The sequence below is a fragment of the Phyllostomus hastatus genome, unplaced genomic scaffold, assembly GCF_019186645.2.
Source record: "Phyllostomus hastatus isolate PE091 unplaced genomic scaffold, TTU_PhHast_1.1 phas_contig_41, whole genome shotgun sequence".
Classification (NCBI taxonomy): domain Eukaryota; kingdom Metazoa; phylum Chordata; class Mammalia; order Chiroptera; family Phyllostomidae; genus Phyllostomus; species Phyllostomus hastatus.
This window is the reverse complement of record NW_025333876.1, coordinates 171,611-185,318: the sequence shown is the minus strand read 5'-3', so window position 1 is coordinate 185,318 and position 13,708 is coordinate 171,611. Positions and strand designations below refer to the sequence as shown.

Here is a 13,708-nt window from a genome sequence, read left to right as displayed (position 1 = left end):
TGGTTCTCCCAAAGGAGTGATTTTGTCCCCCCAGGAGACATTGGGTAATATTAGCAGACAGGTTTGATTGTTATAGTGAACAGAAAGGGTGCAACCAACATCTAGCTAGTAGAGTCCCAAGATGCCAATAAGTACCTATAGGACAGGACAGTCCTACAACAAAGAGTTAGTTATCTGGCCCACAGTATCAGTAGTGCTGATGTGGAAAAATGTTGAATGAGACTGATTTTCATTTGTGCCAGTTCTTGGACAAAAAAATTTAGATTTAAAAGTTGTTTTTTCCTAAAATGTTACAGTAGAAATACTTGGTATTTTCCCCTCATATTTATCTAACAAATGTAAGTAATATACTAAAATAAGACATAAATAAGAATACTTAAAAATTATATTCTAGAAGAAACTTTCTATTTCAAATTCCTTCATTTGTTAATTGTAGTTAAAATGATAGGAAGCATGTTTTTTATCTGAAGATTAAGTTTCTAATTGAACCTATTTTCTGCTTTGTTGTGTTTTGTTTTTTAATGTATGATCAGATTAGCTCATCTTTTCAAAATTTGTATCTTAACTCATGGCAAATAGTAAATGAAGAGATGTGAGAAAGTTTTCCTTAGTTGAGAATTGTTAAATACAGTACCATCTTAAAGCAAGGGAAGGTTTAACATCACTAGGTCCCTTTTAGAACCAGTATTTTCTGGTGCTAACACATCGAATCTGGGAAGACAAATGGAAGTGTTAATAAAATGATGTTCTGCTTACTTTGTGAATGTAAGATAGGGAATATTTTCCTTGCAATGTTTAGCTTTAATTGTTTGTTAGACATCCAAATGAAATCATGAATACATGACCAAAGACAATGTGAGACCTTCTCAGGTAAAAAGCAGTAAAAACTAAAGAGTAGCTCTTTTAGGTGACTACGGGTAGTGCGTAGTGGGTGGGATTCAGGGTGAGTGTTGGGGGTCGGGGACTTGGTTGCAGAAGAAGATAGTGTGGCATGGGGGCCTGAGGAAGAGAAAACTAGAATTTGAGTAGTGAGAGCCATTAGAGGGCTTCAAACAAAGGAAACGGTAACATGCTTTAAAAAAGATGGTTAGGTGTGTTGAAGGAAGAGGGAAGTGGGAATGGAGGTTAGGAGACCAGTATAGAAACTGTTGCGATAACTTGAGAGCCAGAACTAAGGCAGTACTGCATAAGTGGAGAGAGGATGTGATGCGCCAACCTGCAGGGGTATTAAGATAGGGGAGTCAGTGAGAGTTGTTCACAGGTAGGATGATTTCCAGGCTAGGGACTCAGTTGTCAGGATGAATGGTGCTGTTCTCCTGCTCTTTACTGAGACAAGCAGAGGAATGCATTTACTGAGGAAGATTTTAAGTTTTAGATGTTGGTGTATAGGCGAAAGGGCTTGTAGTAAAATCTGAGGCTACAGCCTGAGGGCACATGCCTGAAGTCACATGGGTGTGAAAGTGGTGACACTAGAACTTGAGTCCATGCAGTATGACTCCAGAAACTGCGTCTTTTCTCGTTCCATTATATGGCCTCTGAGAGATTTAAGACCAAGTCAGAGAATCTAAAAGTGCAATTTGGACACTGTGGAAAGGATATACTTGGTGATTATGCATGAAATTATATACTAAATATTAAAAAGATACATTGTTTAGGTTATTAGACTGAAAAAAATTAGAACCTTATTATTTCAGTAGAGTTGTGACAGGAAATGATAGTCCATTTAAGAGGTTATATATTAACATTGAATTTGAATAGAAACTTTTTATTGGTCTCTTTATCACTTTTAAGTATTATATAAGTGATGTACAAGTAAATCAAAAGGTTTAAAACATAACCCAGTCTACCACCCACAATTAACCACTGTTAACACTTGATTTACATTTTCCTAGCCTTTTTTCTAGGCAAATATCATTATACATAAAAATTGTAAATGCAATAGTGCTTTATAACATACACTCTACCTAAAATGTAATAAATACAATAGAAATAATTTAAGTTATAACACTCCTGTGTTTCTTTTTATGTATCATCTTCACTTTTTGTTAAATCATCCTCTAATCTAGGTTCTTGCTGTCGTTTGCCTATAATCTTAAAATTTTGTTTTGTTTGCAAAGTATAAATGCTATTTTTAAGACAATAGGATTTAAATCCATTCTAAACAAAAATTACAAGTAGTTATAAAATGGATTTTACTTTTTTTCATTAAGGTTTTAATAGAAAAGGATTGGATCTCCTTTGGACATAAATTTTCAGAGAGGTGAGTCAGTCACAGTTGCACATTTATATATTTTGTAAAAATAGAAAAATTAGTTTAGAGTACCTAAGTGTTTCCATTTTTCATGAACTTGCTTATCCAATGGGAGCAATAATGGGAGGTGAGAATACCATATGGTTTTTTGTATGAAGACTGATTTAATTTTTTGTCATTTCTTTCAATTCTCATACCTTTGTTAGTTTTTATGGTAATTTATTACCTACCTTCCTGTTTGTCTGGATTGTAGTAGGTAGAAGGTAATAGACCCTTTAAAATTGTGGTTTAAGAACTCTTTAAGTATAAGTGGTTTCAATTAAACCATTAGTTTTTTTTATGCCAATGACACTATGTTTTAGAACTTTTTTTTGGATGTATGTTTAACTTTAACATCGCCTGAACAATTGATTTCTTTCAGAGGCATTTTTAATAGCTTGTACTTTTCTGGGGGGGGGTTAGGTGTGGCCATTTGGATGGTGACCCAAAGGAAGTCTCACCAGTGTTTACTCAGTTCTTGGAATGTGTGTGGCATTTGACTGAACAGTTTCCACAAGCCTTTGAATTCAATGAAGCGTTTCTTCTTCAGATCCATGAACATATTCATTCATGCCAATTTGGAAACTTCCTTGGAAATTGTCAGAAGGAAAGAGAAGAACTCAAGTAAGATGGTTTAATTAAACGGGCTCTTTTTTTTTTTTTCCTTAGCTGAGGTCCAACATAAATTGTAGTTGAACTTAATGAAATATTTTGACAGTATGAAATAAAACTGAATTTTTTTCTACTCAGCTGTATTTTATTTTATTTCATTTCATTTCATTACATTTCATTTTATTCTTTATATCTATGTTTTACCCTCCTCTCCCCTCTTTTTAAAGCATGCCCTTTAATATTCTTGCAATACAGGTTTGGTGGTAATGAGATTCTTTACCTTTTTTTTCTTTGGTCTGGGAAGCTCTTTATTTTGCCTTTAATTTTAAATGGTAGCCTTTCTGGATAGAGTAGTCTTGGTTGTAGGTATTTTAATTATTAAGTGTCTTGGTGAGGGCCCTTCTGGGTTCATCTTAATTGGGACACTCTGTGCTTCCTGAACTTATGTGACTTTTTGCTTCATCAGGTTAGGGACATTTTCAGCCATTATTGCTTCAAACAAGTTCTCTATCTCTTGCTTGCTCTCTTCTCTTTCTGGTACTCCCGTGATGCAGATGTTGTTATATTTGATGTCCCAGAGGTTCCTTACATATTCCTTATTTTTAAAAATTCTCTTTCCTTTCTGATATTCTGCTTAGGTGTTATATTCTTCATTTCTGACTGGCTGTTTTTTATGGTTTCTGTGTCTTTTAATGCTTCCTATCTCTTTAAGTTCTCACTGAGATCATCCATTCTTCCTCTAAAGTTCTTGAGTATTCTTTTTTTTTTTTTTTTAACATATTTTCCAGGGCAACTTTTTGCCACTTTATTTATTTATTTATTTATTTATTTATTTTATTTATTTTTAGAGAGGGAAAGGAGGGAGAAAGAGAGAGAGAGAAACATCAATGTGCAGTTGCTGGGGGCTGTGGCCTGCAACCCAGGCATGTGCCCTGACTGGGAATCGAACCTGCGATGCTTTGGTTCACAGCCCGTGCTCAATCCACTGAGCTACGCCAGCCAGGGCTAAGTTCTTGAGTATTCTTATAACCATTGTTTTAAACTCTGCTTCTGGTATTTTGGTTGCTTCCATTTCATTTAATTCTTTTTCTGCTGATTTCTCTTATTCTTTCATTTGGGGCACATTTCTTTTTCTCTCCATATTATCTCTGTGTATTAGGTAGATCTCCTGTGATTCCCAAACTTGTATCTTTATGATGTAGGTGTCTTACTGGGCTCAGTGGCACAATCTTCCAGATCACCTGCGCTCCATGCTGCAGGAATGTTTCTTGTGGGTCATGTGCACCCACTCTCCTGTTGTAGTAGAATCTTGAATCCTGTTGGCCCTTTTGTGGGTGGAGCTAACCCTTCAGGATGGCTGTCTATAAGGGCAAACCTCAGTCACTATATATGAGTCACTGTACAGGGTCTGACTGCTGAGGTGGAGCTGCTTCAGGTAGGCTGTGGTGCCTGCTGGAATCCCCCTTTGGGTGTCCTGCTTGTGTGGCTAGTTGGGTAGAGCTCTGGTGTGGCTTTATAGCCCACCAGTAGTTGTGCTGGTTCTGGATTTACTTGGGCGGGATTCAGGTACAGTTTATGTCAGATGTTATGTGTACTGGCCTTGGGCTATCTATCTGGAGTTACCATGCCATTCACTGTTTATGGCTGCATCTGCTGGGCTTGGTGGGGAGGGAATGTGGGAGGAGCCAGTCTGTGTATAGTGGTCAGCTTCTTCCGGTTTAGAGCTGGGCAGGTATGTAAAAGGTCAGAGGCTCTCTGAAGTCTGCCTCCACCTGTCAGCTACTCCACTTCCCCTTAAGGTTGCCTGGTCTTCCTCCAGAGCTTTCTGCAGAAAGACTGTACTGTGGGCCCAGTCTTTGACCCACAGACCCTTCCACATGTCGTGAGCTTGGTATGGCTGGGAGACCAGGGTCAGGAGAACCAGACTAGTGTGTCCCCTACTTGGGGGCCATGTGGGCAGGCACTCAGTGAAGGGTAAGTGGCTCCTACTTCAGAACTGAACCACTCAGTCTCTGCCAGAGTCTCCAACTCTAGTTCCCCAGGAGGAGCACGCCACAGGTTCAGGTTGGGTGCAGCCAGCATCCTCTCTGCCAGAGCAAACTCAGCAGGGCAGAGCCTTTGGGGCTCTGGGGAAGGTGGGGAGAAAGAAATTAAAAGTCAGCCCTTGGGGTGGTACCAGCCAAGCCTGCAGAAGGGGCCAGGCACTTCATCCTGGTCACAGAGTAATAGCCTATGTAGGAGACACACTTTTAATGTCCCCACTCAGAGCAGCCATCCCTTCCTCCCGGTGGAACTGAGCTCAGCAGGGTGGGGCCACTGGGACTTGGGGGTGCAGATCCAAAGTCTCTTGTTGGAGGTGGTGCTGACAAACCTGTAAGAGGGGGTGGGCCTTTTTTCCCTTCCCGAGATAGCATGGGCTGAGCTCGTAGGGGAAATTGGAGTGGACCCCCTGCAATGTGGTCACACAGCCCAGCACCTGCCCAGTTGATTCCTGGACAAAAGCCTCCCTGGGATATGGTGCTCCAAAAGTCCCATCTCTGTAGGGCACTGTGATCCGCCCTATGCAACTGAACTCAGCAGTTTTACCACCAGAGTGGTAAGGGCAGGCCAGGTGATTTAACAAATTGGAGGAGGGCGCTGGCTGTGTGTCTGAGGTGGGGAAGAGTGATCCTTTTTCCAAATTATGCTGTTCGGTCACTGAGTTTCTGCCAAGAGCTTCTCCAGAAAAAGAGCACTCCAAAGGTCTCTGCTAGGTGCAGCCAGCAGACCCCTCTGCAGGGCCTGAGCACAACAGGGTAGAATCACCAGTAGTTGGAGAACCAGGCAGGGCACTCCCCTGGCTGATGCAGTAACATAGGAGTGCTCAACCCTGGGAAGGTGGTGCCTGAGTCTCTACCAGACTCTCTGCTCTCCTAGGCAGGCTGAATCCCCACTGAGTTTTACCACCAGATTCTGTGTGTGCTCCTCTTCCCATCTCTGTTGCTCTGGGGTGGGGATCCCTATGTGGGGTCGAGACCCGATGCTTCTGGTGGCAGGGAGTGTTGCAGTGTAGAGATATCCCTCTGGCTTTTCAGTCACTGTGTATGGGTGTGGGGGGCCAGTCCTTTCCACGTTTCTGCTCTTCTTACCAGTTTCTAAGTGGCTTCTTCTGAAAATCCTCTAGTTTAGCTAGGCTTTATTTGGTTATTGAAGTTGATTGCTCTGTAATTTAGATGTAAATCCAGGTTAGCTCTGGGAACATGGGAGTGTAGCTTCCATGTGTTCTGCAGCCATTTTGGACTCCTAGAAGGACATTTTTGGTAAGGATTTTATTGCCTGTATTTCTGAAGCCAAGTATGTTCTGAGTATCTCTCACACCCTCAGGGTAATAGTAGAAATACATTGTTAAAAATTTATTTTGAAGTATAGCATACATATAGAAAAGTACGCTTATCTTAAGTGTGAAGCTTAATAAATTTTCAAGTCATTCACTTGTGTAACCATCATTCAGAACAAGAAATATAAACCCTAGAAACACCACTTATACTTCTTTCCAGTCTGAATATATATATATATATATATATATATAAATCTTTATTTTCTAGAAAGTGTTGGCTACTAAGTTTTAAAGTGTCTTAAAAGATTTAAAAACTGTTGAGTAATTTAAGGTAAGATGAAGCCTTATAATTCTCCTCACATTTCTAGACAGACAGTTCTTTGGGGAAATAAGTTTACCTATTTGGCTGCAGTGTACATCTCTTCTTCCCTAACTAGCTTTTGGGATTAGGTGCTTCTGGCTAAATTGTGGTGCACGGGTGATCTATCTCATAGTCCTTAGCTTCTCAGTTTAGGTTTCTTACAGTGGTCAGTCAAGAGCAGTTACAGATTTTGAACATCCAGGTGACATGTTAGGCTAAATCTGGTGTAGCAGTTTGAAGACAGCCAGATGCTGTCATTCCCAGCAGAGTTGAAGGCAGAACTGGGAGCATGTGGAGGAATCTGAAGACGTGGAAGGGAATAACAGGTGAAGTAGAGTGTGACAGAGATGAACAAGTCAGAGGACATTAGGACGCTAGCTCTGTGTTATAACATCTCAAATGGGTTTTGTTTTTTGTGTTTTTTTCCATAAATAGGGGAGGTGAGTTGGAGTACAGAGCTGTTTTTTAGGAAAAAACAATTCTCATTTAGTGTCAAACATCCTCATAAATAGGACGGTGTAATAAAAGCACACATTTCCCAGTAGTTCTCTAAGAACATATCTCTTGGTTATCTTAGGGGTCATGGAAGAAAGCAGATTCTCCACCTTTCTCTATCCTTACTTATTTTATGTTTATTTGGTAGATAGATCTAAAACCATTCTACCCTTTACCCACCTACTTCACCTACTTACTGTTCGATTTGCAGTATCATTGGTGTCTTAAAGTGCTTGAACAATGTCCTGATTTTTCCTAATTTCCTTTGTTGATACCACCCACACTTAAATCTGTCCCTGCCATTACAGCACAGACATGGGGCTAGGAGAATGAGGCCAAATGGAAATACAGTGTCATTCTCTAGATAGTTGACCCTTGAATAGTGTGGGGGCTAGGGGCACCAACCCCTGTACAGCTGAAAATCTCCATATACTTTAATTTGGCCCTTTATATCCATGGATTTGAAAGTACTGGTTTTGGTCATGGTTCACTGACTCTGTGTAAGTGAAACCCAGGAATATGAAAGGCCAACGCTGTGTTTATTGAACCCTATGTTTTGTGGACGTGCGTTAGACCTGTACAGTTCAAATCTGTATCATGTAAGGGTCAGCTGTATGTGTGTGGTAATTTGAAATACATGTAACAGACACCAAGATTATGAAATTGTGTGAATTAATCTCTTAAAGTGTGTGGTTTGGGACAAAACGACATACCTGCATTGTGTTTGATAGACATGGTTTCATTACACAGTTATAAGTGAAAGTAGAGAGAAGGAGCAAACAAAGTTCAGAGAGAAGGTGACATTAGACGGTGAATAGAAGGAAAAACTAAAACTTAGCTCTACTTGGAAAACAGCTGCTTGGTTTATAAAACTGAGTATTGGCATCTATGAGAAAGATATTTGTGTTTCTCTCACTGTGTAAGGTTAAAGGAGAAGACTCACTCCCTGTGGCCGTTTCTTTTGGATGACCGAGAGAAGTACTCAAATCCTCTCTATAGTTCCAGCTCTCAGAGATTTGCTGTTCTGGAGCCAAATACAGTATCTTTCAATTTTAAGTAAGTTGGCATCTTTTAATGTTTATGTTCTGTTTTTTCTCACATTTATTTATTGAATATTTTTCTTTTTTTGATCATAAAGGTTTTGGAGAAGCATGTACCACCAGTTTGACCGAACGTTGCACCCCAGGGAGTCAGTGTGTAACATAATCACGAAAATGAATGAGCAAAATAAGCAGTTAGAGAAAGACATGAAAGATTTAGAATCTGTAAGTATTCAGAATTATCTAACATAATATATTGGGAATATTAAATTAGTTTACTTCTTTATTTGTGTTCCTAGTATAAATTAGTATATGAGGAGGGATCCCCCAAAATGTATTTATACAAAGTTGTGTATTCTTAGATATTTACACTTCAGTCACCTTCAAAGTACTCTCCATTTGATGCAATACACCTATCAAAAGTTTTTTCCCACTGTGCAAAACAGGTTTTGAACTTGTCAATTTTGATGCCTTTTGGTGCTTCTGCTGTTTTTTGTTTCACTTCTCCCCTGGCAGGATGTTTCCCTTTGAGGACTTTTTTCATCGGGGAAACAAAAAAGTCTCTCAGGGTAAGATCAGGTGAATAGGGAGTGTAGGCATGGGGGTCATGCTATCTTAGGTCAAAAACTGCTGAACACTCAGTGTGGCGTGGGCAGGCGTGCTTGTAAATCACCCATTATGAAATGGGCAAATGTACTGAAAGAGGCTTAAAAAAAAATTCACTGAAGCCAAACGCAGCCTCTCACAACAACACCAAGTGGTGGTACATTGATACAGATGGGTTCCTAGAACACTCACCTAGTGGGGAAAGCCTGTGCTACAAGAGGCCTGCCCTCCAGTAGATAATTCTGGTTTTGGGGGGTCTCCCCTCATATAAAAACCTCCTATGGGCACATGGTTGCTTGAAAGTCAGAGCTCTGGTTTAAGTAGGTTAGTTTGAATCACTTTCCCTGAATTTTAAAATATAGTGAAATATCTGAAGTATATAGAAAAGTAGAGATATAAAATAATAAATATTGAGGTCAGGTTGTTCCTGTTTTTAAGAAATGAAACATGATATATTTGAAGAAGTTTATACTCCTCCTCAAGCTTCCCCCACCTATTTTCAATAATTTGGTGTTAATTATATAGAACATTTCTACTATATAAGTTTGTATCCACAACAATTTATAATATAATTTTATGTGATTTAAAGTACCAAAGAATATAATTTTTGTGTGTGGTATAAAGGGCCACAACAACATAAATCTGCATGTACCCTTCATTCAGCTAGGAAACTACATGTATTATTTATTACTTTTTAAAGATTTTATTAATTTTTATTTTTAGAGAGGGGAAGGGAGGAAGAAGGAGAGGGAGAGAAACATTGGCATGTGGTTGCCTCTCATGTGCCCCCACTGGGGACCTGGCCCACAACCCAGGCCTGTGCCCTGATTGGGAATCAAACTGGTGATTCTTTGATTCACAGGCCAGCACTCAATCTACTGAGCCACACCATCCAGGGGTGGAAACTGCATGTTTTAAAAATATGTAGAGATAAACTTACTGTTGTGCTTCATTTTTCTCAACATTGTTTTGAAATTTATCCATGTTAATACATGGTGTTTTACATTTCTTTTGATAATAGCTACTGTATAATATTATCTGGTGTAAGTAGATCACAGTCTGTCCATTCAGCTGCTGAACATTTAAGGTGTGTTTAGTTTTGGATTTCTATGGTAGTAAGTGAAGTTGAATGACTTTCATATGTTTGTTGGCTATTTGGTTTTTTCTTTTCTGTGAGCATCCTATTCAAATCTCTTCCCATTTTTCTGTTGGCATATCTGCCTTTTTCTTACTGATTTGAAGAATTCTTTATATACTAGGCACTGATTCTTTTTTAGTTAGTATATATATCACAAATGGCTTTGTCCAGTCTGTTCTTTTTCTTTCCACTTTAATTGTGGTACGTTTTGTATAGATGCTTTAAATTTTAATGTAGCTAATTTTTCAAGATTCAGTTTTGTACTGTATCTAAAGAGAACATTTTATAGAAGTGTGTTTCCTTTCATCTACATTTTTTAATGTGTACTACGTGCAATTAGTCATTTTTTTCAAATTTGTATTTGTTCTAGAAAATCAGTAAACACAAAAATGAGGAAATTGATGGAGTTCTCACCAAGGAATTGTTACATTCAGTTCGTCCTGAGTCACCTACCCTCAAAACCTCGCTATGTTTTAAGGAGCAAACTGTGCTGCCTGTGAATGATACTCTTCGAACTATAGAGGGCAGCAACCCTGCAGACAACCGTTACAGTGAATACGCCGAGGAGTTTTCCAAATCCAAACCTGCTGTGGTCAGCTTAGAGTATGGCGTGGCACGAATGACTTGTTAGACTCATAGAGTGTCTTCTGGAGTAACTAGTGCAAGAAATGGTTTATTGTGAGGGCGATCTGTGTGCATGACCAAAAGGAATTTGTCTAATAATGCTCCTCGAGTCTAACAGTAGGTTAATAGTTGAAAGAAGGATGATGACTGCTCTTGTGAGAGAAATAAGTCAGTGTAACTGCATTTCTAACAAGGAATGACTTCTGGTTAAGAAACCAGTGATATTGGCAAATTTACTCAAAACGCAATTTGCATTGTATACTAGCAAATTGACATTTCTGTATGTTTTATGTTAATTACAGCCAAACAGGAATAGCCTTACTTAAGTGTAATTTAATCACCAGTAAACAAATCTCAACAAGGCAATGCCTTAATAATTGATATGGCAAGTTCTTTCGATTATGTAACCACGTATCTATGAATATTTACATACTTTACCTGTTAGTGATGTTTAATGTTGAAGTGCCATGAAAAATATTTCTAATAAAGACTTAAAATCTCAGTTTATTCTTTACTCTTAGGTTTTATAGCCTAGAGCAGGGTTTTCTGTTTGGTTTTCCTTGGCCAGTCTTGTTCTGTCTGTGTGGATTGCACTCTTCGTTACTGCAGGCCCTGCGTGCGACAGTGCTCGTGTGTGGAGGCGCACTGTTAAGTCCACATTTAGCTCGTCCCACTGCCGTACTCAGAGTTAGTGCACCTGCAGTTTTTATTCTGATTACAGTTTGCTTAGTACTACATTTGGTGACTTACTGTTTATAACATGGGTTATTGATTTTTTTTTAATATTAAGGACATTTGACTATTTTTCATGTATGGATTACTGCACTGTTGATTCTTATTTTGTGGTTGGCTTTATTCCTTTGATAATTATGTAATTTTAAAAAATCTAAAGTTCTAAAACTGTTCTTAGAACATGAAAAGTACATATATATTTTTAAACTGTTTTCTCAGTTAGTTACTACTCTTTCTAGACTATTTCACTTTCAGTTTACCCAAACATTTTTGGGTAAGAACAAAGAGGAAATACAGATAGATATATTTGCTTGGCTGTCTGAATCTTAAAGCAGTCATTTCTATACGGAATATTATTTTTGGTTAATATATAAGAAAAGAGGGAAAATGAAGGATGGCCTAATACAAAGTTAATGTTTTACAAAAACAACTTAAATGTTGCGAAGAGTTTCATTTTACCATGTAACTTCATTCTGTGTACTGAGACATATCTTTAAATTACAAGAGAAAAAGCATCTATATGGTAGCCAACGACCTGCTGGCCTGGGGCGACCCGCATTCACACAGGACCTGGATGCCTGAGGTCAGGACTGCCGGAGACAGCTGGCTTTAAAATTGAAAATTTAAGTGAGATGGGTGGCATGAGGCATAATTAAAGGGTACATACATAGAGATCTGCAAAGGACCCCTCATACTTCTCTTTATTATGCCTGTATCTGTTACTAGTTTTGAACATAAATATTTTTTCAAGTGGGAAAAAAACTTTATTGTATGAGAGCTTATATGGTCTGGTTTAGTTTCCAGCACTTTTATGTAACAAATTATGCTGATTGGAAAAATACTCCTTTTCAAAAAGCAATAGAAATGTACTCTGTATAAAACATCATCTGTGGTGTTTAAGCATGGGACAGGAAGCTTAACCTTTGTGACCACAGAGGGAAAGCGTTTGTGCTTTGTTACTGGGTCCCAGCACTGACTGTGGCTTTCAGAGCTTCCATGCAAGACTTTTCATAGTCAGCTCTTTGGTTTGCCATCTTCTAATCTTCAGTTGAGGCACATATATGTGTGTTTACCTGCTCTCACGTGGACTGAAAAATCAATTAACACCCTAAGTGACTGATAGGGTATGTATTGGCAAAAAGCAGATTATGTGTCTCATAAAATTGGATTTATGTTCAGTGTGTTTGGGAATGTATAGCATGTAAATTATTTCATATATTATTTAAAGGTAATTAAATATTCATGTTTCACTTTGAATGTTTTACTTTGGGGGGAAAAATTGAATCAAGTTGTAGTTGTTTTTTTCTATCACCTAGGCAGATGGACCTTCAACATACACTAATTGTAACAGTGTCAAGTTTAAGCAGTTCATTTTCCAAAAGACAGGTATTGGTAATTAATAACCATTATATACAAAAAATAATTTCCAAAATATTTAAACTAGGAATAGTGGACTAAAAGGTTCAGCAGATATAGTTGATCATGTCATTAAATTTTTCCTTTGTGCTCATCACTTCCTGTTGTTAAAATCAGTAACAATTTGCTCGTACCAACTTGTTAATGAAAGGCCGTGTCAGGTATGTACGTTCAAGGTGAAACATCTCTAAGACAGATGTGGATGTAAACATGAGGAGGAAAATGATTGGCAGAGAAGAGTAAGTATTCATTTTATTTGGGGGTATTTTGAGCAAATTAGTGAGGCTAGAAATAGCTCAGGGAGTCTTGACTAAATAAAGAAGAAAAGGAGCTCCCCCTCCCCAAATCTCTTTATTTAGTGGGTTAGCAGGACAGGGTGGTAGTATCAGGATAGACTCTTTATTTTTTAAACTTTAGATTTTAGAGCACCAATTTAGAGCAGTTTTAGGTTCACAGCAAAATTGAAGGTGCAGAGATTTCCCATGTGCCCCTACCCCACACATTCATAGCTTTCTCCACTATCAATATCCCCCTACCAGAGTGGTACATTTGTGACTGTTGATGAGCCTACATTGATACATCATAGTCACCCAGAGTCCATAGTTCAGGTTTCTCTTTAGTTATATATTCTGTGGGTTTAGACAAATGTATAATGACCTTTAAGAGTACCATATAGAGTATTTTCACTTCCCTAAAAATCTTCTGTGCTCTGCCTACTCATTCCTCTTCCCCTCAACTGCTGGCAACCACTGATCTTCTTACTGTCTCCATACTTTTACCATTTCCAGAATGTCATATGGTTAGAATCATATGAGGGGGGACCACAAAAAAACCCAGAATTTATTTATAAAAAGTTGTATATTTATTCTTACATGTTTAAACTTTAGTCACCTTCAAAGTACTCTCCCTTTGATGCAATACACCTATCAAGATATTTTCTCCATGGCTCAAAACAGTTTTTGAATTTGTCCATTTTGATGCCTTTTTGTAACTTTTGCCATTTTTTGTTTCACCTCTTCCACATCAGCAAAATGTTTCCCTTTGAGGACTTTTTTCATCCAGGGAAACAAAAGTTGTA

General features: G+C 38.4%; 1 protein-coding gene across 1 annotated transcript in view; it reads left to right on the top strand.

Annotated features, from left to right (window-relative positions):
- The window catches only part of MTMR6 (myotubularin related protein 6), a 38,666-nt gene extending 26,202 nt beyond the window's left edge, over positions 1–12,464 (top strand). Inside the window, exons 10-14 of the mRNA XM_045844838.1 lie at positions 2,211–2,260; positions 2,714–2,914; positions 7,999–8,130; positions 8,213–8,339; positions 10,229–12,464. Coding sequence (XP_045700794.1) covers positions 2,211–2,260; positions 2,714–2,914; positions 7,999–8,130; positions 8,213–8,339; positions 10,229–10,489 — 771 coding nt within the window. The 3' untranslated portion in view covers positions 10,490–12,464. The remainder of the gene's footprint in view (positions 1–2,210; positions 2,261–2,713; positions 2,915–7,998; positions 8,131–8,212; positions 8,340–10,228) is intronic.
- The last annotated feature ends 1,244 nt before the right edge of the window (positions 12,465–13,708 follow it).